This window comes from Boleophthalmus pectinirostris, unplaced genomic scaffold (genome assembly GCF_026225935.1).
Source record: "Boleophthalmus pectinirostris isolate CB_2022bp ecotype Guang Dong unplaced genomic scaffold, ASM2622593v1 HiC_scaffold_4, whole genome shotgun sequence".
Taxonomy (NCBI): Eukaryota; Metazoa; Chordata; class Actinopteri; order Gobiiformes; family Gobiidae; genus Boleophthalmus; species Boleophthalmus pectinirostris.
The window spans coordinates 34,511,258-34,535,110 of record NW_026571353.1 but is presented as its reverse complement, the minus strand read 5'-3'; the positions used below and the strand labels follow the sequence as shown (position 1 = coordinate 34,535,110).

Sequence of the window (23,853 nt, the reverse complement as noted above, 5' to 3'; positions counted from 1 at the left end):
TTATCTGTTAGTTAAATCTTTCTGAGAGTTTTTCTAAAGTGAAGAATAATTATGTTTTATTAAGCATTTGTTAAAGTTGGTCAAATTCCAGAGAAACAATAATGCATTACTAGTAAATCATTCTCTCATGGCTTAATAATCATTAATAAATGCTCAAATTTGTACTTAAATATACATTTACAAATGCACACGCAAATGGTTAGTTCATGAGTAATTAAGAAAAAAATACTTATGAGTAACTATTTACAGCACAGGTGAATTAAGTGCAAGTTAAGTGCTAATTCAGGTAGTAATTAAGTAGTTACTAAGTGTGAATCATTATTAATTAAGTCTTTGTTCATGCTTTATTAAGGCTAAATAAGGTGTAGTTATTATAAAGTGTTACCAAAGCACTTCCTGTATCACCACATGACATCACAAGGTAGAAGAGAGCGTTTTCCGTTTGAGAGAAGAACTGAGCCTAGATAAAATACGCAGGGTTTGTGTGAATGAAACAAAACACAACTCCAGGCGCGTTTGTGACGAGGAAACGACGTGATAACAGAAAGAACCGAACCAAAAAACACGCTCGCTCCGTCACGCGCGGCAGAGCGAAATCCAAAACTGTCATCGAGATATTCCACTTCAAACGAAACGTCCAGACTCGCGGAAATGTTTTCAGTCTCAAACTCGGACTCGGAGCCAGAGATGTGGAGGCAGTTTTCGACAAAATCTCAAAAAAATCTGTTGTGTGTTTTCATTTAACAGCGCTGCTACTTTTCTTATCTTACACACTCCTGCTGCACCACGCTTCACCGCTCTCCCTCCTCCTCCTCTTCCTCCTCTCCCTCCTCCTCCTCTTCCTCCTCCTCCTTGCTTTCTTCTCTCCTCTCTCTCCTCTCCTTGATTCTTCTCCTTAATTCCTCTCCTCGATTCCTCTCCTCGATTGTTTCTCCTCGATTCCTCTCCTCGATTCTTCTCCTCGATTCTTCTCCTCGATTCTTCTCCTCGATTCCTCGATTCCTCTCCTCGATTCCTCTCGATTCTCTCCGATTCTTCTCCTCGATTCCTCTCCTCGATCCTCTTCCTCGATTCTTCTCCTCGATTCCTCTCCTCGATTCTTCTCCTCGATTCCTCTCCTCGATTCTTCTCCTCGATTCTTCTCCTCTTCCTCTTCGATTCTTCTCCTAGATTCCTTTCCTCGATTCCTCTCCTCTTCCTCGATTCCTCTCCTTCGATTCTTCTCCTCGATTCTTCTCCTCGATTCTTCTCCTCGATTCTTTCTCCTCGATTCCTCTCCTCGATTCTACCCCTCGATTCCTCTCCTCGATTCCTCTCCTCGATTCTTAGATTCCTCTCCTCGATTCTACCCCTCGATTCCTCTCCTCGATTCTATCCCCTCGATTCCTCTCCTCGATTCTTCTCCTCGATTCCTCTCCTCGATTCTTAGATTCCTCTCCTCGATTCCTCTCCTCGATTCCTCTCCTCGATTCTTTCTCCTCGATTCTTTCTCCTCGATTCCTCTCCTCGATTCCTCTCCTCGATTCTTTCTCCTCGATTCCTCTCCTCGATTCTTCTCCTCGATTCTTCTCCTCGATTCCTCTCCTCGATTCTTGATTCCTCTCCTCGATTCCTCCTCTCCTCGATTCCTCTCCTCGATGATTCTTCTCCTCGATTCTCTCCTCCTCGATTCCTCTCTCGAGATTCCTCTCCTCGATTCTTCCTCTCCTCGATTCCTCTCCTCGATTCTTCTCCTCGATTCTTCTCCTCGATTCCTCTCCTCGATTCCTCTCCTCGATTCTTCTCCTCGATTCCTCTCCTCGATTCCTCTCCTCGATTCCTCTCCTCGATTCCTCTCCTCGATTCCTCTCCTCGATTCGATTCCTCTCCTCGATTCTTCTCCTCGATTCTTCTCCTCGATTCTTCTCCTCGATTCTTCTCCTCGATTCTTTCTCCTCGATTCCTCTCCTCGATTCCTCTCCTCGATTCCTCTCCTCGATTCTCCTCGATTCCTCTCCTCGATTCTCTCTCTTCTCGATTCTTCTCCTTCGATTCTCTTCTCCTCGATTCCTCCTCTCCTCGATTCTTCTCCTCGATTCTTTCTCCTCGATTCCTCTCCTGGATTCCTCTTTCCTCGATTCTTCTCCTCTGATTCGATCTCCTCGATTCCTCTCCTCTGATTCTTCTCCTCGATTCTCTCCTCGATTCCTCGATTCCTCTCCTCGATTCTTCTCCTCGATTCCTCTCCTCGATTCCTCTCCTCGATTCTCTCCTCGATTCCTCTCCTCGATTCCTCTCCTCGATTCTCTCTCGATTGATTCTCTCTCTCTCCCTCGATTCCTCTCCTTGATTCCTCTCCTCGATTCTTCTCCTCGATTCTTTCTCCTCGATTCCTCTCCTCGATTCCTCTCCTCGATTCTTCTCCTCGATTCCTCTCCTCGATTCTCTCCTCGATTCTTCTCCTCGATTCTTCTCCTCGATTCTTCTCCTCGATTCTCTCCTCGATTCCTCTCCTCGATTCCTCTCCTCGATTCTTAGATTCCTCTCCTCGATTCCTCTCCTCGATTCCTCTCCTCGATTCTTTCTCCTCGATTCCTCTCCTCGATTCCTCTCCTCGATTCTCCTCTCTCCTCGATTCCTCTCCTCGATTCCTCTTCTCTTTCCTCTCCTCGATTCCTCTCCTCGATTCTTCTCCTCGATTCCTCTCCTCGATTCTTTCTCCTCGATTCTCTCCTCGATTCTCTCGATTCCTCTCCTCGATTCCTCTCCTCGATTCTACCCTCGATTCCTCTCTCTCGATTTCCTTTCCTCGATTCCTCTCCTCGATTCCTCTCCTCGATTCTTCTCCTCGATTCTTTCTCCTCGATTCCTCTCCTCGATTCTACCTCCTCGATTCCTCTCCTCGATTCCTCTCCTCGATTCTTCTTCTCGATTCCTCTCCTCGATTCCTCTCCTCATTTCCTCTCCTCGATTCCTCTCCTCGATTCCTCTCCTCGATTCGTAGGTGAGGAAAACAGAGACACGGAGAAGAAAGAGGATATAAACTCCTCACTGAGACCAATAAAGTTTGACTCTTTTCTCTTTGTCCCTCGTGTTTACTCCTTCGTTCCGTGGTTTTCTTCGGGACGCCGCTTAATATGTCACATTTGATTGACAGCTGAAAAACGGAGGGATCAAGGAGAAGGAAATGAAGAACGAGAACTGAGACGCGGCCATTGTCCTCGCTCCTCCCGCTCTCCTCCTCTGACCTTATCTTCAGTTCACATTTATTTATGTTTTTTGTTTTTGTTTTTTTGTTGCAGTTCCTCCAAAAATCACCAAACTGAGCGACGCCATCTCCGACCACCACTGGTGCATCCCCTTCAGCGTCTCAGGTAAAACAACGTTATCTCACCATTTGAAACTAGAGATCTTTAGTACAATAAATACAATGAATGAATTACAATAATAAATGAGCTGAAAACTCCTAATAATGAGATTCAAATTCTAAATTATGCGTCTAAAACTTGTAATTATGAGTTTAAAAAAGTGCTTTATATACACTGTACATCAGAGATTTTCCCTTGTATTACTCTGTGTATTTCCTAGAACTATGCTGTACTTGTTTTTACCCTTTACTTGTCCTGACCCTGTACTTTCTCTGACCCTGTACTTGTCCTGACCCTGTACTTGCCCTGACCCTGTACTTGTCCTGACCTCGTACTTATCCTGACCCTGTACTTTTCCTGACCCCGTACTTGCCCTGACCCTGTACTTGTCCTGACCTCGTACTTATCCCTGACCCTGTACTTTTCCTGACCCCGTACTTGCCCTGACCCTGTACTTGTCCTGACCCTGTACTTTTCCTGACCCCGTACTTGTCCTGACCCTGTACTTGTCCTGACCCTGTACTTTTCCTGACCCTGTACTTTCTCTGACCCTGTACTTTCTCTGACCTTGTACATGTTCTGACCCTGTACTCGTCCTGACCCTATAATTTTTCTGACCCTGTACTTTCCCTGACCCCGTACTTTTCCTGACCCTGTACTTTCTCTGACCCTGTACTTTCCCTGACCCTGTATTTATCCTGACCCTGTACTTTCTCTGACCCTGTACTTTCTCTGACCCTGTACTTTTCCTGACCCTGTACTTTTCCTGACCCTGTACTTGCCCTGACCCTGTACTTTCTCTGACCCCGTACTTTCCCTGACCCCGTACTTTCTCTAACCCTGTACTTTCTCTAACCCTGTACTTGTCCTGACCCTGTACTTTTCCTAACCCTGTACTTGTCCTGACCCCTGTACTTTCTCTAACCCTGTACTTTCTCTAACCCTGTACTTGTCCTGACCCTGTACTTTTCCTGACCCTGTACTTTCTCTGACCCTGTACTTGTCCTGACCGTGTACTTGCCCTGACCTTGTACATGTTCTGACCCTGTACTTTCCCTGACCCTGTACTTTCCCTGACCCTGTACTTTCTCTGACCTTGTACATGTTCTGACCCTGTACTCGTCCTGACCCTATAATTTTGCTGACCCTGTACTTTCCCTGACCCCGTACTTTTCCTGACCCCGTACTTTTGCCGTACACAGGAAACCCCAAGCCCGTCCTGACCTGGTACCTGGACGGCAAAGAGGTGACGGAGGGTCGCTACATCATGACCAAGATCCACGACGTGACCGACCGCGAGTACCACGGCTGCCTCCAGCTCGACAGCCCCACCCACATCAACAACGGCCACTACACCCTGGTGGCGCGGAACGAGTTTGGCATGGACCGCAAGGAGGTCGACGCCCACTTCATGCACACCCCGGGGGAAGGTCAGTGCCCCGACGCTCCGTTCCACCCGGTGATGTCACGTGGTGTTACAGGAAGTGTTCTGTTGTGTTTTTAAACTTTCACTAGAATCATTTGGATCATTTTAGCGCTGGAATCATCAATCTCCCTTTTTGTGGAGGTTTGATCTCGGATTAGTCCTGGTTAGTCTGGGTTTAGTCCTTTTCTAGTCCTGATTTGGTTTTGGTTTTGTCTTTTTTAGTCTGATTTGTTTTGGTTTAGTCTGGGTTTAGTCCTTTTTTAGTCCTGATTTGGTTATGGTTTAGTCTGGGTTTAGTCCCTTTTTAGTCCTGATTTGGTTTAGTCTGGGTTTAGTCCTGATTTTTGGTTTTGGTTTCCTGGTTTAGTCCTTTTTTAGTCCTGATTTGGTTATGGTTTAGTCCTGGTTTAGTCCTTTTTTAGTCCTGATTTGGTTATGGTTTAGTCCTGGTTTAGTCCTTTTTTAGTCCTGATTTGGTTTTGGTTTAGTCTGGGTTTAGTCCTTTTTTTAGTCCTGATTTGGTTATGGTTTAGTCCTGGTTTAGTCCTTTTTTAGTCCTGATTTGGTTTTGGTTTAGTCTGGGTTTAGTCCTTTTTTAGTCCTGATTTGGTTTTGGTTTAGTCTGGGTTTAGTCCTTTTTTAGTCCTGATTTGGTTATGGTTTAGTCTGGGTTTAGTCCTTTTTTAGTCCTGATTTGGTTATGGTTTAGTCCTGGTTTAGTCCTTTTTTAGTCCTGATTTGGTTTTGGTTTAGTCTGGGTTTAGTCCTTTTTTAGTCCTGATTTGGTTATGGTTTAGTCTGGGTTTAGTCCTTTTTTAGTCCTGATTTGGTTATGGTTTAGTCCTGGTTTAGTCCTTTTTTAGTCCTGATTTGGTTTTGGTTTAGTCTGGGTTTAGTCCTTTTTTAGTCCTGATTTGGTTTTGGTTTAGTCTGGGTTTAGTCCTTTTTTAGTCCTGATTTGGTTTTGGTTTAGTCTGGGTTTAGTCCTTTTTTAGTCCTGATTTGGTTATGGTTTAGTCCTGGTTTAGTCCTTTTTTAGTCCTGATTTGGTTTTGGTTTAGTCTGGGTTTAGTCCTTTTTTAGTCCTGATTTGGTTATGGTTTAGTCCTGGTTTAGTCCTTTTTTAGTCCTGATTTGGTTTTGGTTTAGTCTGGGTTTAGTCCTTTTTTAGTCCTGATTTGGTTATGGTTTAGTCTGGGTTTAGTCCTTTTTTAGTCCTGATTTGGTTTTGGTTTAGTCCTGGTTTAGTCCTTTTTTAGTCCTGATTTGGTTATGGTTTAGTCCTGGTTTAGTCCTTTTTTAGTCCTGATTTGGTTTTGGTTTAGTCTGGGTTTAGTCCCATTTTAGTCCTGTCTGTTTCTGGTTTAGTCCTTTTTTGTCGTGGTTTGGTCTTGGTTCAGTCCTGGTTTAGTCTGGGTTTAGTCCTTTTTAAATCCTGGTTTGGTTCTGGTTTAGTCTGGGTTTAGTCCTTTTTTAGTCCTGGTTTGGTTATGGTTTAGTCCTTTTTTGTTGTAGTTTGGTCCTGATATAGTCCTGGTTTGGTCCTGGTTTAGTCTATGTTTAGTCCTTTTTTAATCTTGGTTTGGTTCTGGTTTAGTCCCTTTTTGTCGTAGTTTGGTCCTGGTTTAATCCTGGTTTAGTCCTGGTCTAGTCCTGGTCTAGTCCTGGTTTGATCCTGGTTTAGTCTGGGCTTAGGGTTTAGTTTGGTCCTGGTTTAGTCCTGGTTTGGTCCTGTTTTAGTTCTTTTTTGTCCTGGTTTGGTTTTGGTTTAGTCCTTGTTTGATCCTGGTTTAGTCCTGGTTTAGGGTTTAGTTTGGTCCTGGTTTAGTCCTGGTTTAGTCCTGGTTTAGGGTTTAGTTTAATCCTGGTTTAGTCCTGGTTTGTTTCTGGTTTAGTTTTGGTTTAGTCCTGGTTTAGGGTTTAGTTTAGTCCTGGTTTAGTCCTGGTTTAGGGTTTAGTTTGGTCCTGGTTTAGTCCTGGTTTAGTCCTGGTTTAGGGTTTAGTTTAGTCCTGGTTTAGTCCTGGTTTAGGATTTAGTTTAGTCCTGGTTTAGTCCTGGTTTAGGGTTTAGTTTAGTCCTAGTTTAGTCCTGGTTTAGGGTTTAGTTTGATCCTGGTTTAGTCCTGGTTTAGTCCTGGTTTAGGGTTTAGTTTAGTCCTGGTTTAGTCCTGGTTTAGAGTTTAGTTTAATCCTGGTTTAGTCCTGGTTTAGTCCTGGTTTAGGGTTTAGTTTAATCCTGGTTTAGTCCTGGTTTGTTTCTGGTTTAGTTTTGGTTTAGTCCTTTTTTTTTTTTGTCATGGTTTGGTCCTTGTTTAGCCCTGTTTTAGTCTTCGTTTAGTCCTTTTTTTTAGTCCTGGTTTGCTTCAGCAGGCGACACCTTAGGGCCGGGTTACAGGTCAGGTCTGGGGAGAGGCGAGCCCACTCACAGTAAGAACACAATAAATCAAACAAATCAATAAAAACCTCACGTTATAATGTTAAAATAATGAAACGACAAAAGAACAGCAGACGTTACGAGACAAAAAGAAGAAATCTGATGCAGTTTTTCTGTTTTGTTTTTAGGCATTGGAAGTGAGACGTATTATTACGGTAAGATCCTTTTGATTTAATATAGATGCACCGTTTTAATAATCCTGATTGTTCTTAATCATGTCCTCTTCTCGTTTTTGTTCTTTGCGTAACAGACCTAACGACAGGTACGAATCTGATTTCAGGATTTGACAAATGTTTAACAAAAAGTGCTTTTATTATAATAGTGTTTTTGTTTTACAGAGGGATACCCCATCGACCCCCCAGAGGACAGAGTCGCGGTAAGTCCGATTATCCCTACGTTTACATCTGTTTTATCGTCACCGTTGGGAGTAACGCTTCCTAAAAGTAACACATTACTGTAATACTTTGCTTTTTGTTGTAATGCAGTGATGTTACAGGGAAAAAAGTGGTCGTATTTTACTCGTTACAAATGTCAGTATCGCGCGTCACGGTGCTTTTTTAACCGGGATTGAAGTGGTGGGTTTTTCGTTTTTCTTCATACAAATTCACAAAAATCATCGAAAGCGAAATCAGCAGCTGTGAAACGCAACAGTTGTGGTTCCGAATGTCAGGATGGGCCCAGAGGTGCTCCAGGCAGAGCTGAAGGACCGACACAAAGCCTCCTGGTTTAGTCCTGGTTTAGTCCTGGTTTAGACCTGGTTTAGTCCTGGTTTAGACCTGGTTTAGACCTAGTTTAGTCCTGGTTTAGACCTGGTTTAGACCTAGTTTAGTCCTGGTTTAGACCTAGTTTAGTCCTGGTTTTGTCCTGGTTTAGTCCTGGTTTAGACCTGGTTTAGATCTTGGTTCAGCTCTGGTTTAGTCCTGGTTTAGATCACCTTGTTTGGACCTGGTTTAGGCCTGGTTTAGATCTTGGTTTAGATCTCGGTTCAGCTCTGGTTTAGACCTGGTTTAGTCCTAGTTTAGATCTTGGTTCAGCTCTGGTTTAGTCCTGGTTTAGACCTGGTTTAATCCTGGTTTAGACCTGGTTTGGTACTGGTTTAGATCACCTGGTTTGGACCTGGTTTAGTCCTGGTTTAGTCTTGGTTTAGATCTTGGTTCAGCTCTGGTTTAGACCTGGTTTAGATCTTGGTTCAGCTCTGATATAGTACTGGTTTAGACCTGGTTTAATCCTGGTTTAGACCTGGTTTAGTCCTGGTTTAGTCCTGGTTTAGATCACCTGGTTTGGACCTGGTTTAGGCCTGGTTTAGACGTGGTTTAGATCTTGGTTCAGCTCTGGTTTAGTACTGGTTTAGACCTGGTTTAATACTGGTTTAGACCTGGTTTAGTCCTGGTTTAGTCCTGGTTTAGTCCTGGTTTAGTCACCTGGTTTGGACCTGGTTCAGTTCTGGTTTAGTTCTGGTTCAGTCCTGGTTCAGTTCTGGTTTAGTCCATATACGGCGCAGACGTTCAGCCTGTTCGTTCACTGATTGTTATTTGACGATCAGTTAAACTGCTGTAATAGTCGTGTAATGTTTTACATTTCAAACACAGTAATATTATAATGTAACAAATCACTTTGAAATGACAGAAACAAGTCATAAATAACACATTACAGTTTTGAAGTCACTTGCCCAACAGTGATTATTTATCAGGGCTGTAAGATCAATCACAAACAAATCAAACGTGCAGAAAAAACACGGCAGAAGTGAAAGCTTCAGGGGAAAAGTATCTCAGCTCAGAGTCAGAACAGGTGCTCCTCAAGGACGAGGCTCGGAAGTGAACAGACAGCGAAAATGACCGCGTTTGTGGAATAAAAACTGATTTTAATAAGAAAAGTTTAATATTACACGTCTCAAAAGAAGAGAAAACATGCCGATGTGGTTGAAATTTTTCTGTAAATATTTAGTTTGGCCCACGACTTAGTCCCAGTTGAATTTGAGTTTGACACTCCTGTTGTAGAACATTTTATCTGGTCAAAATTTCCATGGGAGCAAGTTGGTTGAGTCCCTTCTCCAGGCCATATTTGGTTATAAAGTTACGCGGTGGGGCTTTAAATATCACAATATAACAAATTCTTCTTCTTATACTGTTTAAAAACTGTAATCAGCTTTGCAAACATGTTCTGAAATGTTTTAGTTGATCAGTTCATAATTCAGTTTTCTCACAAACGTAACTGCTCCTGGACGTCATTATGAACCAAATCCTGATTCAGAACATTTCATTTTCGTCCATCTCTCTGTTACTACTATGTTTTATACTTTGAAACACTAAATGACGTGCTCCTCTTGTCCTCCAGGTGTACGTGGTGGTGGGCATCGCCGCGGTGGCCCTGGTCGGCTTCCTCCTCATGTTGGTGATTCTCAAATTCAGCGGAAACTCCAAATTCGGCATCAAAGGTAAGAACCGACTTCTGTTTTCACTTATTTGGACTCGATTCCAAATAACACTTTCATGTCGCGGTTTTAATCTGACTCACTGGCTGTAGCGAATGCGTTTCTGCTGTCGGACGTTGTGCATGGACTAAAGCGTTACTATGGCAACACTAACACGCAGTTATTATTTAGAGTTAACAGTTTAGCATGGGTGGGCGATATGACGTTATAAAATCAAGTCGTGAGCCGTAATTTTCGGTTTAATGCTTCGATTCTGTTCTGAAATACACTAAAACAGGGAAACAGCGAAAATAATGCGAATTTATTCTTCACCTCTCGTAAAGTTGTACATTTAAAGTGCAGCTTCTCGTCCACATTGTCCATAGAAATGACGGCAAATAATGAAATCCAGCCCACAAAACTGCGCTGTTAATCCAGTTTGAGGTCTTCTTTAAAAGTAAAAAGGCCAGAGTAGTTCCTCACGTGTGTCTGTTTACATCCACATCCAGAGCACGAATCGAGGTGAAGCTGCAGATAAGTGATCGCGAATCCTACTTCCTGTGGACTTTATCGACGATCTTTTACACTTTAAAAATCATGTATCCTGAAGTTTTGCACCACATTTCACAAATAATAATAACACAGTTTTGACTTGTATCTAAACTAGAAGTGCAGAGCTCTGAATGTTTGAACGTTTAAGAGCAGAGGTGGGACCAAGTCGCTGTTTTGCAAGTCTCAAGTTTTTTTACCTCAAGTCCAAGTCAAGTCCCAAGTCAAAGACAGGCAAGTCCAAATTGAGTCTTGAGTCACTGGCCCTTAAGTCCAAGTCAAGTCCAAGTCAAGTCCAAGTCATTTGCTTTGAGCTTCAAGTCATTTCAAGTCTTTAAACCAAAAAAGTACCAAATATAGCTTAGATTTTGCAATTTATATGAATTTTAAACTAAACTGTACATAAAAAGTGATCGTATATAAACTCATATAAACTATACATTTTCTTCACTCAACAAGGCCAAAAATTCAAGTTAATGCATCTGATATAAAAATGTATTGAACAGATACATATGTACTCTAGTTTATGAAACTGTTGACCTTTTTTCTGTACCATTTTTGGTTCTAAAGTTACATACGTTTTAAACAGACCATGTATGAAACATGGAACAAAAATTATTTCCCAAATTTCAAAGACCTGCAAATCATGTAAATAAATGGATGTATTTCATCATATCTTTGAACTGTTGATGAAGGTACAGGATTTTACAAAACAAATGTATTTAAAATGATAAAATTTGCTTAGAAGGACTGACATGTTTTATACTTTTTTTCCTTTTCCCCTTCCGTTACTTTTCCCTATGACCTTTCTTAATAAAAAATCTCATTACTCAAAAAGTAAGAGGTTTTTCAACCTAATCTTGTACCATATGGTAGAAAACTATATGAAGCAAATATTCAGACCAGTTTGTTAAGGATATGTAAGTGAGAACCAAGAGTTATCACTGTTTGGATTTATTGCCCAAAAAGTGCTGCATATTTCATTCCCTCCGTTACCGACATGAGTTTTTAAATTTTTTGTCAACAACTTGAAAGAATATCACAGGTTTAACTTGACCCTGTTGGAGTGTAACTCTTTCCTACATTCTGATACTTTACTTATTTCAATAGTCCCTCTAGTTTCTGAATAAGAGACATTTGAATGTCAAAAATCTGCCCGTTTCCCTCCGTTACCACTTGACTGGACCTTTGACAAAACCTTAGTGTGAATCATTACGGTCTGAACATAAAGAATTCAGATTTAAAAGTGCTTAATGACAATTATTTTGTCATGTAGTTTGCACTGAAATGGAAGTAACATGTTCTATGTAGTTCCCTCTGTTTTACTGTATTGTACTGTATAATTACTGTAGTACATTTGATGATACGACATCACAGTACTTCAGTTCCATCCAAAGTAACAAACAGAAGTGGGACGGACATGTTCCAGTTTGTCTTTGTAAAATTAAGCACCACATTTATCAACTGTAAAGAGAAAAGTATTTTCTAAGTCCCAAGTCCATTTTATCAAATCAAGTTTTAAGTCCTAAAAATAGTGACTCAAGTCTGACTCGAGTCCAAGTCACGACTCGCAAGTCCCAACGTCTGCTTAAGAGTCTCAGAGCGAGTGGTTTTTCTATAGACAGGAAACAGCTGACACGATCACGGCAACCGGAGATTTTCCTCGTGTCTGTGTCGTGTGAAAAATCCCGTAGTGAGTGGCGGCTTTTAGACACACCCACTTTTCTCATTGGTCAGCCTCTGTCGCGCTTTGAGTGAGTGACAGCTGGTTTTGACCAATCACAGTGAAGTAAGAATTAGCAGATGGCTTTAGTTAACGGTTAAAAGCTTCTATACAAGAACAGAGACATGACTAGGACGGCGACATTTAATACAAAAAAGTGATTAGTGGACTATTAAAATGAACGCAGTTGTAATAATTTAACTCACTCTCTGGAGTTTAAAATGCAAAAAGGTCTTTCGTAACTAAGGCAGTAACATTATTAAATTTAAACCAGAGATCCAGAGTCCATTGTAGCTTTTCAAAGTATCTAAGTATCTGCTTAAATCTCCAGAAGTGACCAATGTTTCGTTTTGGTCGCCTGCTGCTGCCTGAAGAACACACAGAAATGATCGAAAATATCATCAGGATTTATCGGCCAGCAGTTGCTCTGGATTTTAAACAGTCAGTGTTTGCATCAGCCATGGAGTCTCTAATCAAAACGTAAAAAATGAATAAATAAATTAATATCGCAGATCTCAGTGACACAGTTTATTTGTAAAGAGTCTCTGTTCAGAAGTCTTCAACCTTTATCTAGTCAAAACTGCACTCAAAATGTAGTATAGATAGAAACGTTTGATAGTCGACAACTAAAAGAATCGTTAGTTGTGGCCCTGATTGTGGCTCAAGGCTCCAAAAATATGTATGATTTTATTATTTGTCATATCGCCCACCCTCAGATTTAACACTACTGACTCTGTCCTGTGCTTTACACACGAGTAACTCTACACTACTGCAGGTGTGACGGCTGCGTGCACTTCGCTCCTGGTTTAGTCCTGGTTTGGTTCTGTTTTGGTTTTGGTTTGGTTCTGGTTTAAGTTTGATCCTGTTTTAGTCCTGGCTTTGTCCTGGTTTTAGTCCTGGTTTGGTTTTAATCCTGGTTTAGTCCTGGTTTAGTCTGGGTTTGGTCCGGTTTAGTCTGGGTTTAGTCCTTTGTTAGTCCTGGTTTAGTCCTGGTTTGGAACTGTTTTAGTCCTGGTTTGTCCCCGGTTTAATCCTGGTTTAGTCTGGTTTAGTCCTGGTTTGTCCCGGTTTAGTCTGGGTTTAGTCCTTTTTAGTCCTGGTTTGGAACTGTTTTGGTTTTGGTTTTTCTGGTTTGGTTCTGGTTTAGTTCAAGTTTGGTCCTGTTTTAGTCCTGCTTTAGTCCTGTTTTAGTCCTGGTTTGGTCCCAGTTTAATCCTGGTTTAGTCCTGGTTTAGTCTGGGTTTGGTCCCGGTTTAGTCTAGGTTTAGTCCTTTGTTAGTCCTGGTTTAGTCCTGGTTTGGAACTGTTTTAGTCCTGGTTTGGTCCCGGTTTAATCCTGGTTTAGTCCTGGTTTAATCCTGGTTTGGTCCCGGTTTAGTCTGGGTTTAGTCCTTTGTTAGTCCTGGTTTGGAACTGTTTTGGTTTTGGCTTGTTTCTGGTTTGTTTCTGGTTTAGTTCAAGTTTGGTCCTGTTTTAGTCCTGCTTTAGTCCTGTTTTAGTCCTGGTTTGGTCCCCAGTTTAATCCTGGTTTAGTCCTGGTTTAGTCTGGGTTTGGTCCCGGTTTAGTCTGGGTTTAGTCCTTTGTTAGTCCTGGTTTGATTCTGGTTTGTTCTGGTTTAGTCCTTTTTTTGTTGTAGTTTGGTAAAGGTTTAGTCCTGGTTTAGTCCTGGTTTGGAACTGTTTTGGTTTTGGTTTGGTTCCGGTTTAGTTAAAGTTTGATCCTGTTTTAGTCCTGGTTTGTGCTTGGTTTAATCCTGGTTTGGTCCCGGTTTAGTCTGGGTTTAGTCCTTTGTTAGTCCTGGTTTGATTCTGGTTTGTTCTGGTTTAGTCCTTTTTTTGTTGTAGTTTGGTAAAGGTTTAGTCCTGTTTTAGTCCTGGTTTGGTCCCCGGTTTAATCCTGGTTTGGTCCCGGTTTAGTCCCGGTTTAGTCTGGGTTTAGTCCTTTGTTAGTCCTGGTTTGATTCTGGTTTGTTCTGGTTTAGTCCTTTTTTGTTGTAGTTTGGTAAAGGTTTAGTCCTGGTTTAGTCCTGGTTTGGAACTGTTTTAGTCCTGGTTTGGTCCCCGGTTTAATTCTGGTTTGGTCCTGGTTTAGTCTGGGTTTAGTCCTTTGTTAGTCCTGGTTTGGAACTGTTTTGGTTTAGCTTGTTTCTGGTTTGTTTCTGGTTTGGTTCAAGTTTGGTCCTGTTTTAGTCCTGCTTTAGTCCTGGTTTGGTCCCCAGTTTAATCCTGGGTTGGTCCCGGTTTAGTCTGGGTTTAGTCCTTTGTTAGTCCTGGTTTGATTCTGGTTTGTTCTGGTTTAGTCCTTTTTTGTTGTAGTTTGGTAAAGGTTTAGTCCTGGTTTAGTCCTGGTTTGGAACTGTTTTGGTTTTGGTTTGGTTCCGGTTTAGTTAAAGTTTGATCCTGTTTTAGTCCTGGCTTGGTCGGGGTTTAGTCCTGGTTTGTGCTTGGTTTAATCCTGGTTTGGTCCCGGTTTTAGTCCTGGTTTAGTCTGGGTTTAGTCCTTTGTTAGTCCTGGTTTGGAACTGTTTTGGTTTTGGCTTGTTTCTGGTTTGTTTCTGGTTTAGTTCAAGTTTGGTCCTGGTTTAGTCCTGCTTTGGTCCTGGTTTAGTCCTTGTTTGGGTCTGGTTTCCTTCTGGTTTAGTTCTGGTTTTGTCCCGGTTTAGTGCTGGTTTGGTCCTTTTTTGTCGTAGTTTGGTCCTGGTTTAGTCCTGGTTTGGTTCTGATTTAGTCCTGGTTTAGTCCTTTTTTGGTCCTGGTTTGATCCTGGTCTGAATTGCTCTGTTGTAGACTTGGTTTGGTCCATTTCTAGCCCTGTAAAAATGCAACTATAAAAGAGACCTATTTTAGTTTAGTTTTTGTGGTTGATGTATCAGATTCCAAATATCGGTTCAGCAAATATGGTTTAGTCCTGATTTAGTCCTGGTTTTAGACCTGGTTTTAGTCCTGATTTAGTCCTGATTAATCCTGATTTAGTTTTGGTTTTAGACCTGGTTTTAATCCTGATTTAGTCCTGGTTTAGTCCTGATTTAGTCCTGCTTTTAGACCTGGTTTTAGACCTGGATTTAGTCCTGATTTAGTCCTGATTTAATCCTGATTTAGTCCTGGTTTTAGACCTGGTTTTAGTCCTGATTTAGTCCTGATTTAGTCCTGATTTAGTCCTGATTTAGTCCTGCTTTTAGACCTGGTTTAGTCCAAAATGTGAAAACAGGAAAATACCGCCATGTAATCCATTTATTTCAACAAAGTAACTGTAATCCAATTACCACTCACTGAAACAGTAACTGTAACTGAATACAGTTACTCATAAGTGAGATTCAGTGAGGCAGTGACGGCTCTGACCAATGAGCTCCCTCGTTTCACACATGTCACTAAAATAAACAGCTGTGATTGGCCGGTGTGTGTGTGTGATTGTGTGTGTGTGTGTGATGTTCTTCAAACAGAATCAGGTCTGAGCCTCGAGAAGATTCAACTGTCACGACACAAGAAAACTACTCTCTTCCTCTCTGTCTCTTTCTCTCTTTTTCTGTGTCGTGCTCTGTTTCTCTCTCTCTCCTCTTTCTGTCACACTCTCTCTTTCTCTCTCCCTCTCTGTCTCTCCCTGTTTCTCTCTCACTCTCTCATTGCCTCTTTCTCTCTTCTCTCTCTCTCTCCCTTTCTGTCTCTCTGCCTCTCTCTTTCTCTCTCACACACTCTCTCTTTCTCTCTCACACACTCTCTCTTTCTCTCTCTCTCTCTGTGTGTGTCATTCTCTGTTTCTCTATCGCTCCCTCTCTCCTCTTTGTCATACTGTCTCTCTCTCTCTCTTTCTCTCTCCCTTCCTCTCTGTCTCTCCCTGCTTCTCTCTCACTCTCTCATTGCCTCTTTCTCTCTTCTCTCTCTCTCTCCCTTTCTGTCATACAGTCTCTTTCTCTCCTTGCTTCTTTCTTTCTCTCTCTCTCTCTCTCTTTCTGTCTATCTCTCTCATACACTTTCTCTTTCACTCTCCCTGTCTCTCTCTCCCTCTCTCTCTCTCTGTGTGTCATGCTCTGTTTCTCTATCGCTCCCTCTCTCCTCTTTGTCATGCTGTCTCTCTCTCTCTCTTTCTCTCTCCCTTCCTCTCTGTCTCTCCCTGTTTCTCTCTCACTCTCTCATTGCCTCTTTCTCTCTCTCCCTTTCTGTCTCTCTGCCTCTCTCTCTCTCTCTCTCGCACACTCTCTCCTTCTCTCTCTGTCTCTCTCTTCCTCTTTCTGTGTCGTGCTCTGTTTCTCTATCACTCTCTCTCTCTCTCTCTCCTCCTTCTGTCTCTCTTTCTCTCCTTGCTTCGTTCTGTCTCCTGCCTCTCTCTCTCTCTCTTTCTGTCTATCTCTCTCACACACTTTCTCTTTCACTCTCCCTGTCTCTCTCTTCCTCTCTGTCTCTCTCTCTCTCTCTCTGTTTCTCTATCGCTCCCTCTCTCCTCTTTCTGTCACACTGTCTCTCTCTCTCTCCTTGCTTCTTCTTCTCTCTTAGCTTTTCTGCTTCTCCCTCTATGTCTCTATTTCTCTCTGGCCTCCCTCCTTCTCTCTCTCTCTCTCTTTGTACCTCCTTGTCTGTCTCTCCCCCTTTCTCTCTCTCTTCCTCTGTCTTTCTATTTCACACAGTCTCTCTCTCTCTATTCCTTGTGTCGTGCTCTGTTTCTCTCTCTCTCCTTGCTTCTCTCTGTTTCCCTCTCCTCCTGCTCTTCTCTCTTTCTGTCTCTTTGCACCTCTGCGTCTCTATTTCCCTCCCTCTCTCCCTCCCTCCCTCCTTCACTCTCTCTGTTTCACTCTTCTCTTTCTCTCGTCTCTCTCCCGTCTTTCTCTTTCTTTCTTTCTTTCTTTCTCTCTCTCTCACACTCTCTTTTTCTCCTTGCCTCTTTGTGTTGTGCTGTTTCTTTATCTCTCCCTCTCTCCTCTTTCTGTTACTGTCTCTCTCTACTTGCTTCTCTCTTTCTCCCTCTCTCTTTCTCTTTCTCTTTCTCCTCCCTCTCTCTTGTCACTTATCAATGATTCATCAATAGAAGAGTCTCAGTTTTCTCCTCGTTCAGAAAAGCGTCGCTCTGACTCTTTCTCTCTCCCGTTTCTCCGCTCTCCGTCTCTTTTCTCACCTTTCTTCCTCTCTTTCCCTCCCATCCCCTCTCTCTCTCTTTCATCCCTCATCTCTCTTTCTCTCTCTCCTCTGTCCATCGATCCGTACGTCGCCCTCAAGGTCAGCGGACGTCCGGCTCCAGCTCAGAGTCTCTACTGAGCATGTGCGAAAGTGAAACAAAAAAAAACCCAGACGCTTTGTTACAGAGAAATATTTTTATCGTTCGTCCGGCGCCTGCTTTTGTTGTGTCCTTGGGCAAGACAATTGACCCATTTATACAATAGCTCTTTCTTTTTTTATTTACCTGTAATTAAATACTTTTGTGGTACATTTACAAGAACAAAAACAAAAAATATATCCCATTAAATACAATTTCTTTAAAGTTTTTTCATTTCGTTTGTTCGTTTTCGGCTGTTTCTGTTGCTCAAAAATACCGTAATTCTCTGTATGAATAGCGTCGCCTCTCCACAGATCTGACCTGTAATGTCGCCTACTCTGAGGTAGATATGTTTAAGTTTAAGGTTTTATTGAGACGGGCCTTCAGACTGTTTTTTGGTGGTCTTGGTCTCATCTCAGACTCAACTGCGTTTGGACTCAGTCTTGTCTCGGTCTTGAAGGCGCTCGGACTCGGTCTTGTCTCGGTCTTGGCTTGGACTCGGTCTTGTCTTGGTCTTGAAGGCGCTTGGACTCGGTCTTGTCTCGGTCTTGAAGGCGTTTGGACTCGGTCTTGTCTCGGTCTTGAAGGCGTTTGGACTCGGTCTTGTCTCGGTCTTGTCTCGGTCTTGAAGGCGTTTGGACTCGGTCTTGTCTTGGTCTTGAAGGCGTTTGGACTCGGTCTTGTCTCGGTCTTGTCTCGGTCTTGAAGGCGTTTGGACTCGGTCTTGTCTTGGTCTTGAAGGCGCTTGGACTCGGTCTTGTCTCGGTCTTGAAGGCGTTTGGACTCGGTCTTGTCTCGGTCTTGTCTCGGTCTTGAAGGCGTTTGGACTCGGTCTTGTCTTGGTCTTGAAGGCGCTTGGACTCGGTCTTGTCTCGATCTTGAAGGCGTTTGAAATCGGTCTTGTCTCGGTCTTGAAGGCGCTTGGACTCGGTCTTGTCTCGGTCTTGGCTTGGACTCAGTCTTGTCTCGGTCTTGAAGGCGTTGGGATTCGGTCTTGTCTCGGTCTTGGCTTGGACTCGGTCTTGTCTCGGTCTTGAAGGCACTTGGACTCGGTCTTGTCTCGGTCTTGAAGGCGTTGGGATTCGGTCTTGTCTCGGTCTTGGCTTGGACTCAGTCTTGTCTCGATCTTGAAGGCGTTGGGATTCGGTCTTGTCTCGGTCTTGGCTTGGACTCAGTCTTGTCTCGATCTTGAAGGCGTTTAGACTTGGTCTTGTCTCGGTCCGGAAGGCGCTTGGACTCGGTCTTGTCTCGGTCTTGGCTTGGACTTGGCTTTGTTACAGAGAAATATTTTTATCGTTCGTCCGGCGCCTGCTTTTGTTGTGTCCTTGGGCAAGACAATTGACCCATTTATACAATAGCTCTTTCTTTTTTTATTTACCTGTAATTAAATACTTTTGTGGTACATTTACAAGAACAAAAACAAAAAAATATATCCCATTAAATACAATTTCTTTAAAGTTTTTTCATTTCGTTTGTTTGATTTTCTAACTTTCTGATGGTTAAAGGTGCATTACGTAACTTTTCTGGTGGAGGAGGGTTCTGGCTCGCTCGTCTCCATGGAGATGTTGTTGCTTTGGCTGGAATGTCCCGTGGTGCGATGTTAAATTTAGACATTTATCAAGCTTTTGTTCGTTTTCGGCTGTTTCTGTTGCTCAAAAATACCGTAATTCTCTGTATGAATAGCGTCGCCTCTCCACAGATCTGACCTGTAATGTCGCCTACTCTGAGGTAGACATGTTTAAGTTTAAGGTTTTATTGAGACGGGCCTTCAGACTGTTTTTTCGCGGTCTTGGTCTCGTCTCAGACTCAACTGCGTTTAGACTCGGTCTTGTCTCGGTCTTGAAGGCGCTTGGACTCGGTCTTGTCTCGGTCTTGAAGGCGCTTGGACTCGGTCTTGTCTCGGTCTTGAAGGCGCTTGGACTCGGTCTTGTCTCGGTCTTGAAGGCGCTTGGACTCGGTCTTGTCTCGGTCTTGAAGGCGCTTGGACTCGGTCTTGTCTCGGTCTTGAAGGCGCTTGGACTCGGTCTTGTCTCGGTCTTGAAGGCGCTTGGACTCGGTCTTGTCTCGGTCTTGAAGGCGTTGGACTCGGTCTTGTCTCGGTCTTGAAGGCGTTTGGACTCGGTCTTGTCTCGGTCTTGAAGGCTTGAAGGCGTCTTGGTCTTGACTCGGTCTTGTCTCGGTCTTGAAGGCGCTTGGACTCGGTCTTGTCTCGGTCTTGAAGGCGTTTGGACTCGGTCTTGTCTTGGTCTTGAAGGCGTTTGGACTCGGTCTTTGTCTCGGTCTTTGAAGGCGTTTGGACTCGGTCTTGTCTCGGTCTTGAAGGCGTTTGGACTCGTCTTGTCTCGGTCTTGAAGGCGCTTGGACTCGGTCTTGTCTCGGTCTTGAAGGCGCTTGGACTCGGTCTTGTCTCGGTCTTGGCTTGGACTCGGTCTTGTCTCGGTCTTGAAGGCATTTGTACTCGGTCTTGTCTCGGTCTTGAAGGCGCTTGGACTCGGTCTTGTCTCGGTCTTGGCTTGGACTCGGTCTTATCTCGGTCTCGATGGCCCTTGGACCTGGTCTTGTCTCAGTCTCGTGGTCTGACAAACTGATAAACTGGAGACAGATTTATAAAAACATTGATATATATATGCTAAAAAAACTGTAAAATACAATAAATGACAAATATGGTCTCGATTTGGTCTCGATGGGCCGTGGTCTTGTCTCGTCTTAGTCTTGTCCTGGTCTCGGACCCTGTGGTGTCAGACTGGTCTTGATCTTGATCACTGCCGTCTTGACTAGCAGCACTGTTAATCTCTACTGTGAAACATTCAACATGGCAAAAACTAACATCTAGCCAAGTTAAGACATTTTTTAAAATCAGGATTTAATTAACTTCACTTGACAAGGAAGATTATCCACTAATGGAACTTTTCTTTTACTTAAAATGTGAAAAACATCTTGCGACACTTAAAAAAAACTACAACTCTTTGCACTGAAGAAAAAAGAAAAAAAAATCAAATTGAATGTTGCTTGAATTAAGAAAAACACACTTTTACTTGTCAAGTTGAATCGACTCAAATAAAGTAAAGATCGTGTCTACTGTTGTGATTTTTTACCCCCGCAGATACAAAAAATAAATAAATAAATAAAATAAAATAAAATAAAATAAATAAATAAAAAAAATAAAATGCCTAGCCACCAAACCAGACATGCTCGCCCAATCAGATTTATTTATTTCAGTGACACGTAAAACGAAGAAGCTGATTGGCCGCTCATCATTTACATACAAAATCACATTTCACTCACCTCACAATAAAGGTGCACTGTGTAACTTTTCGGTTGGGGGCCCGTCACCTGCTAGAATGTTCCACAGTATGACTTTAAACAGCTTTACTTTACATTTACTCAATTACAGGTGGTTTTATAGCACAAACATACCCAGAAAAACGGGCGTTCTGACTGTGAGCGGGGTCGCCTCTCCGCAGATCTGACCTGTAACTTGGTCTGGTTTGGTCTCCGTGAAGGTAGAAAGGCGAGACAAAGCATTCGATGGACCCACTACCAGAAAAGTTCCACAATGCGTCTTTAAGAACAGACAGATTCAATAGCTGGTTTTGAGTTTTTGCAGTGCGGTGCTGTTTTTTTTTTTTTTTTTTTTTTTTTTTGTGCATGACTCATTTGGTTTGTTGACAGATTTGACTTTTGAGCTCAGAATAAAAGCCCGGAGCCTGGAGTGAGGCCTGAGGCAGGGTCTGGGGGGGGGGTTTTGTGTGAGACTCATTCAAACTCACGGTGTTCCTCTGCAAAGTTAAACATGGATCCAAAGACCTGCCTGTGCCCTCCACTCGCTCTGGAAAAAAACTGCCTTCAGTGGATTATCGTCGTCGTCACATTTAGAGGAATACAAATAAGAACGGACAAATCATCTTCAGATCATCTTTTTGTTGGTTATGTTTATTTAAAGGTTGTATAGAGGATTTTTTTAAGGGAAGAGAAATACAGCGAGAGTCCTTGTGCGCGTTCAGAATCACTGTTGAAGTTTCCTGTCTGGAGGTAATTTATCGACCGACGCGTCAGTTTTTAGACCCTTCGTCTGCTTCAGTCGCACCATCGGTGGAAGGAATCTCCAAGAATCACCTCAGTTTGTCTTCGCTCCTTTCCCCCTTCTTTTTTTCTTTTAGCGACCTCAAAAACGGACTTTCTTTTGCGGCGAACTGGTCGTGGATTCTCGTCCGCCGTCGCGACAAGCTTTGCGCGAAATGCGAGGAAGCGACAGTTTAAAAAAGCCTCTAAGAACCGCTGCATAAACCACATAATCCCCAAGCGCCGGCGAGTCACTTACACTAGGGAATTTGATTGACAACCTAACAGCCAATAGAAAATGAGGGAGTCTCGTTTTCTATTGGCTGATGTTTATCTGGCCTCAACACGTCCACAGTTGATGGATTTTCATTCTTTTTTTTTTTTTTGATCATCATAATTACAAAGCTGCTGCATCTCTGTAATGGTATTTTAAACTTTCATTGACAATTTGAAACAAACAAACAAAACAAAAAAATCCTCCATACAACCTTTAAACGTCTTATATTATGCAGGATTGACTCTTTTGAGCTTTGAAGGTGTAACTTTTCTACTTTTCTGGTGGAGGCTCCGTCAGTTGCTTTTCACTGTGGAGATGTTATCGTTTTGTCTGGAATGTTTCACAGTATAAGAACAAATATTAAACCTTTCTGTCGTCATGGAGACCAAACCAGACCAAGTTACAGGTCAGAATCTTAGGGCAGGGCGATATGTAGCAAAAACTATATCTTGATATATATTATATGACAGAAAAAGTGCAGAGGGCGATGAAAAAACACACGAGTGAAACCGTACAGAAAACTCAGACAACTACTCGTCCACCCGAAAGACAAAATAGAACCGGAGCATAAATGTAACGTCATATACAAAATATCCTGCATGTCCCGCAATAAAACATACATTGGGGAAACAGGGAGGGAACATAGGAACATAGAACAGGATGCGAGAAGGAAACAGTGAAGGTGAAACACGAGCAACAAAACACAAAGCAGAACAGGAACAACTCAAATCGGACGTTTCTGACCATTGTAAAAGAGAGAACCACGTTATGGACTGGAACAGAGAAAACATCATTGGGACAGAGGAAAACAAACATCGTCACTGGGTTAAAAGGCAATCAAAATACGGAAACGTGCCCACGGGACGATAAACCGGGACGAGGGGGCTTTTTTACTCTCACACACCTGGGATTCTGTCCTGAGGAAGTCGGGCTGCAGGTGGCGCTGTCGTCCTGCCTCCACCGGTAGGAAAACAGCACCAAAACCTGTTTAAATCAGTTGATCAAACACATCACGTGACTCTGAGGAAGACGCTAGTGAGCGTTCGAAACTGTCAGGTGTGAAACAAAACTGTAGGTCTGAAAAAAGAACCTGAAAATATAAAATATCGGAAGACCAAATGAAACTCATTGGAATATATCTTGATGTATTTTTGCTGTATCTTGATATACGATGCATATCTCGATATCTGTACAGGAAAAAAAAACAAAAAACTTCAAAAACGACTGGAAAAACAAATATACCAAATTCCACAAGGTCTTTTTTTTTAGTGAAGTGCAAAGAGGCAGGTCATGTAGGAACAAAGTGCTTCTGTGTCATATAAAAAAAAAAAAATCCCTGTGTACAAAAATAATAATTTAACTGTAAAATAAGAGGAAGAAATAATACATATTGCCTTCTTTTCATTCAAAAATAAAACAACTCAACTCAAGCTCAACTTTTCTTAAAACTACAATAACCAGAACCATGAGCTCCTTTAGCAGAGGAAGTTCGGGAGTTTCCTTATTTTAATCCAGTGGAGTCAAACTCAAATTCACAGAGGCCAAAATTAAAAACTGGGACTATGTCGTGGGCCAAACTAAATATTTATTGAAAAATTTCAACAACACCTGCATGTTTTCTCTTCTTTCGAGACATGTCATGTTAAATCTTTTCTTATTAAAATAAATGTTTAATAATGGTTTTGCTTAAACATTAAATCCAGAACAAGCAGAATATAAAATAATAACAAATTTTAAATAAATAATGTCTCTATAGTCGATCTGTAGCCGGGGGGGCAGCTCTGAATACATATTTGATATGATCTCGCGGGCCAAATTTGGTCCCTGGGCCTGAATTTGACATGTCTGATTTAATAGACCCATGTTCCAAGAGTTATGAGGTTTCCCACAATCCACTGCGTAGATCAAACTGAACGTTTCCAAACTCTGTTGTACAAGTTACGCTGCAGAAGATTGTTAATTAAAATCTTCTGCATAAATAAACTTTACATTACTGAACTTTACAACTTATAAACCATAAAAACTCTGGAGCCACATCAGCCCGTTTGATAATATAATGTGTTTAATGCAATTTTGCGCACATTTGTTTACATTTTTATTTTATTTTAATGGAAACAATTAGCAAATTTTTGTACCATAATTTCCTCCACAAACAACAAAATATCCCACTTTATTCTGACCTTCTTGTTTATAAGTACATATGCCTATTTCTGTCTTTTGGTTAAAGGTTGTATAGAGGATTTTCCAAGGAACGAGAAATCCAGCGACTGTTTGTCCTTTTTCAAATGTTGCGCATGCGTGAAACCACCCCCCCTCCCCTACAGCTCCTACGTAGAAACGCCTCCTCCCTCCTCCTCCTTACGCCACAAACAGGTTTGTTTAC

At 42.3% G+C, this 23,853-nt stretch overlaps 1 protein-coding gene across 1 annotated transcript in view; it reads left to right on the top strand.

The window, feature by feature from the left end:
* ntrk2a (neurotrophic tyrosine kinase, receptor, type 2a) overlaps positions 1-23,853 on the top strand; it is a 337,581-nt gene that overhangs the window by 90,928 nt on the left and 222,800 nt on the right. Inside the window, exons 8-13 of the mRNA XM_055161959.1 lie at positions 3,282-3,353; positions 4,550-4,781; positions 7,346-7,362; positions 7,458-7,469; positions 7,546-7,583; positions 9,542-9,641. Coding sequence (XP_055017934.1) covers positions 3,282-3,353; positions 4,550-4,781; positions 7,346-7,362; positions 7,458-7,469; positions 7,546-7,583; positions 9,542-9,641 — 471 coding nt within the window. The remainder of the gene's footprint in view (positions 1-3,281; positions 3,354-4,549; positions 4,782-7,345; positions 7,363-7,457; positions 7,470-7,545; positions 7,584-9,541; positions 9,642-23,853) is intronic.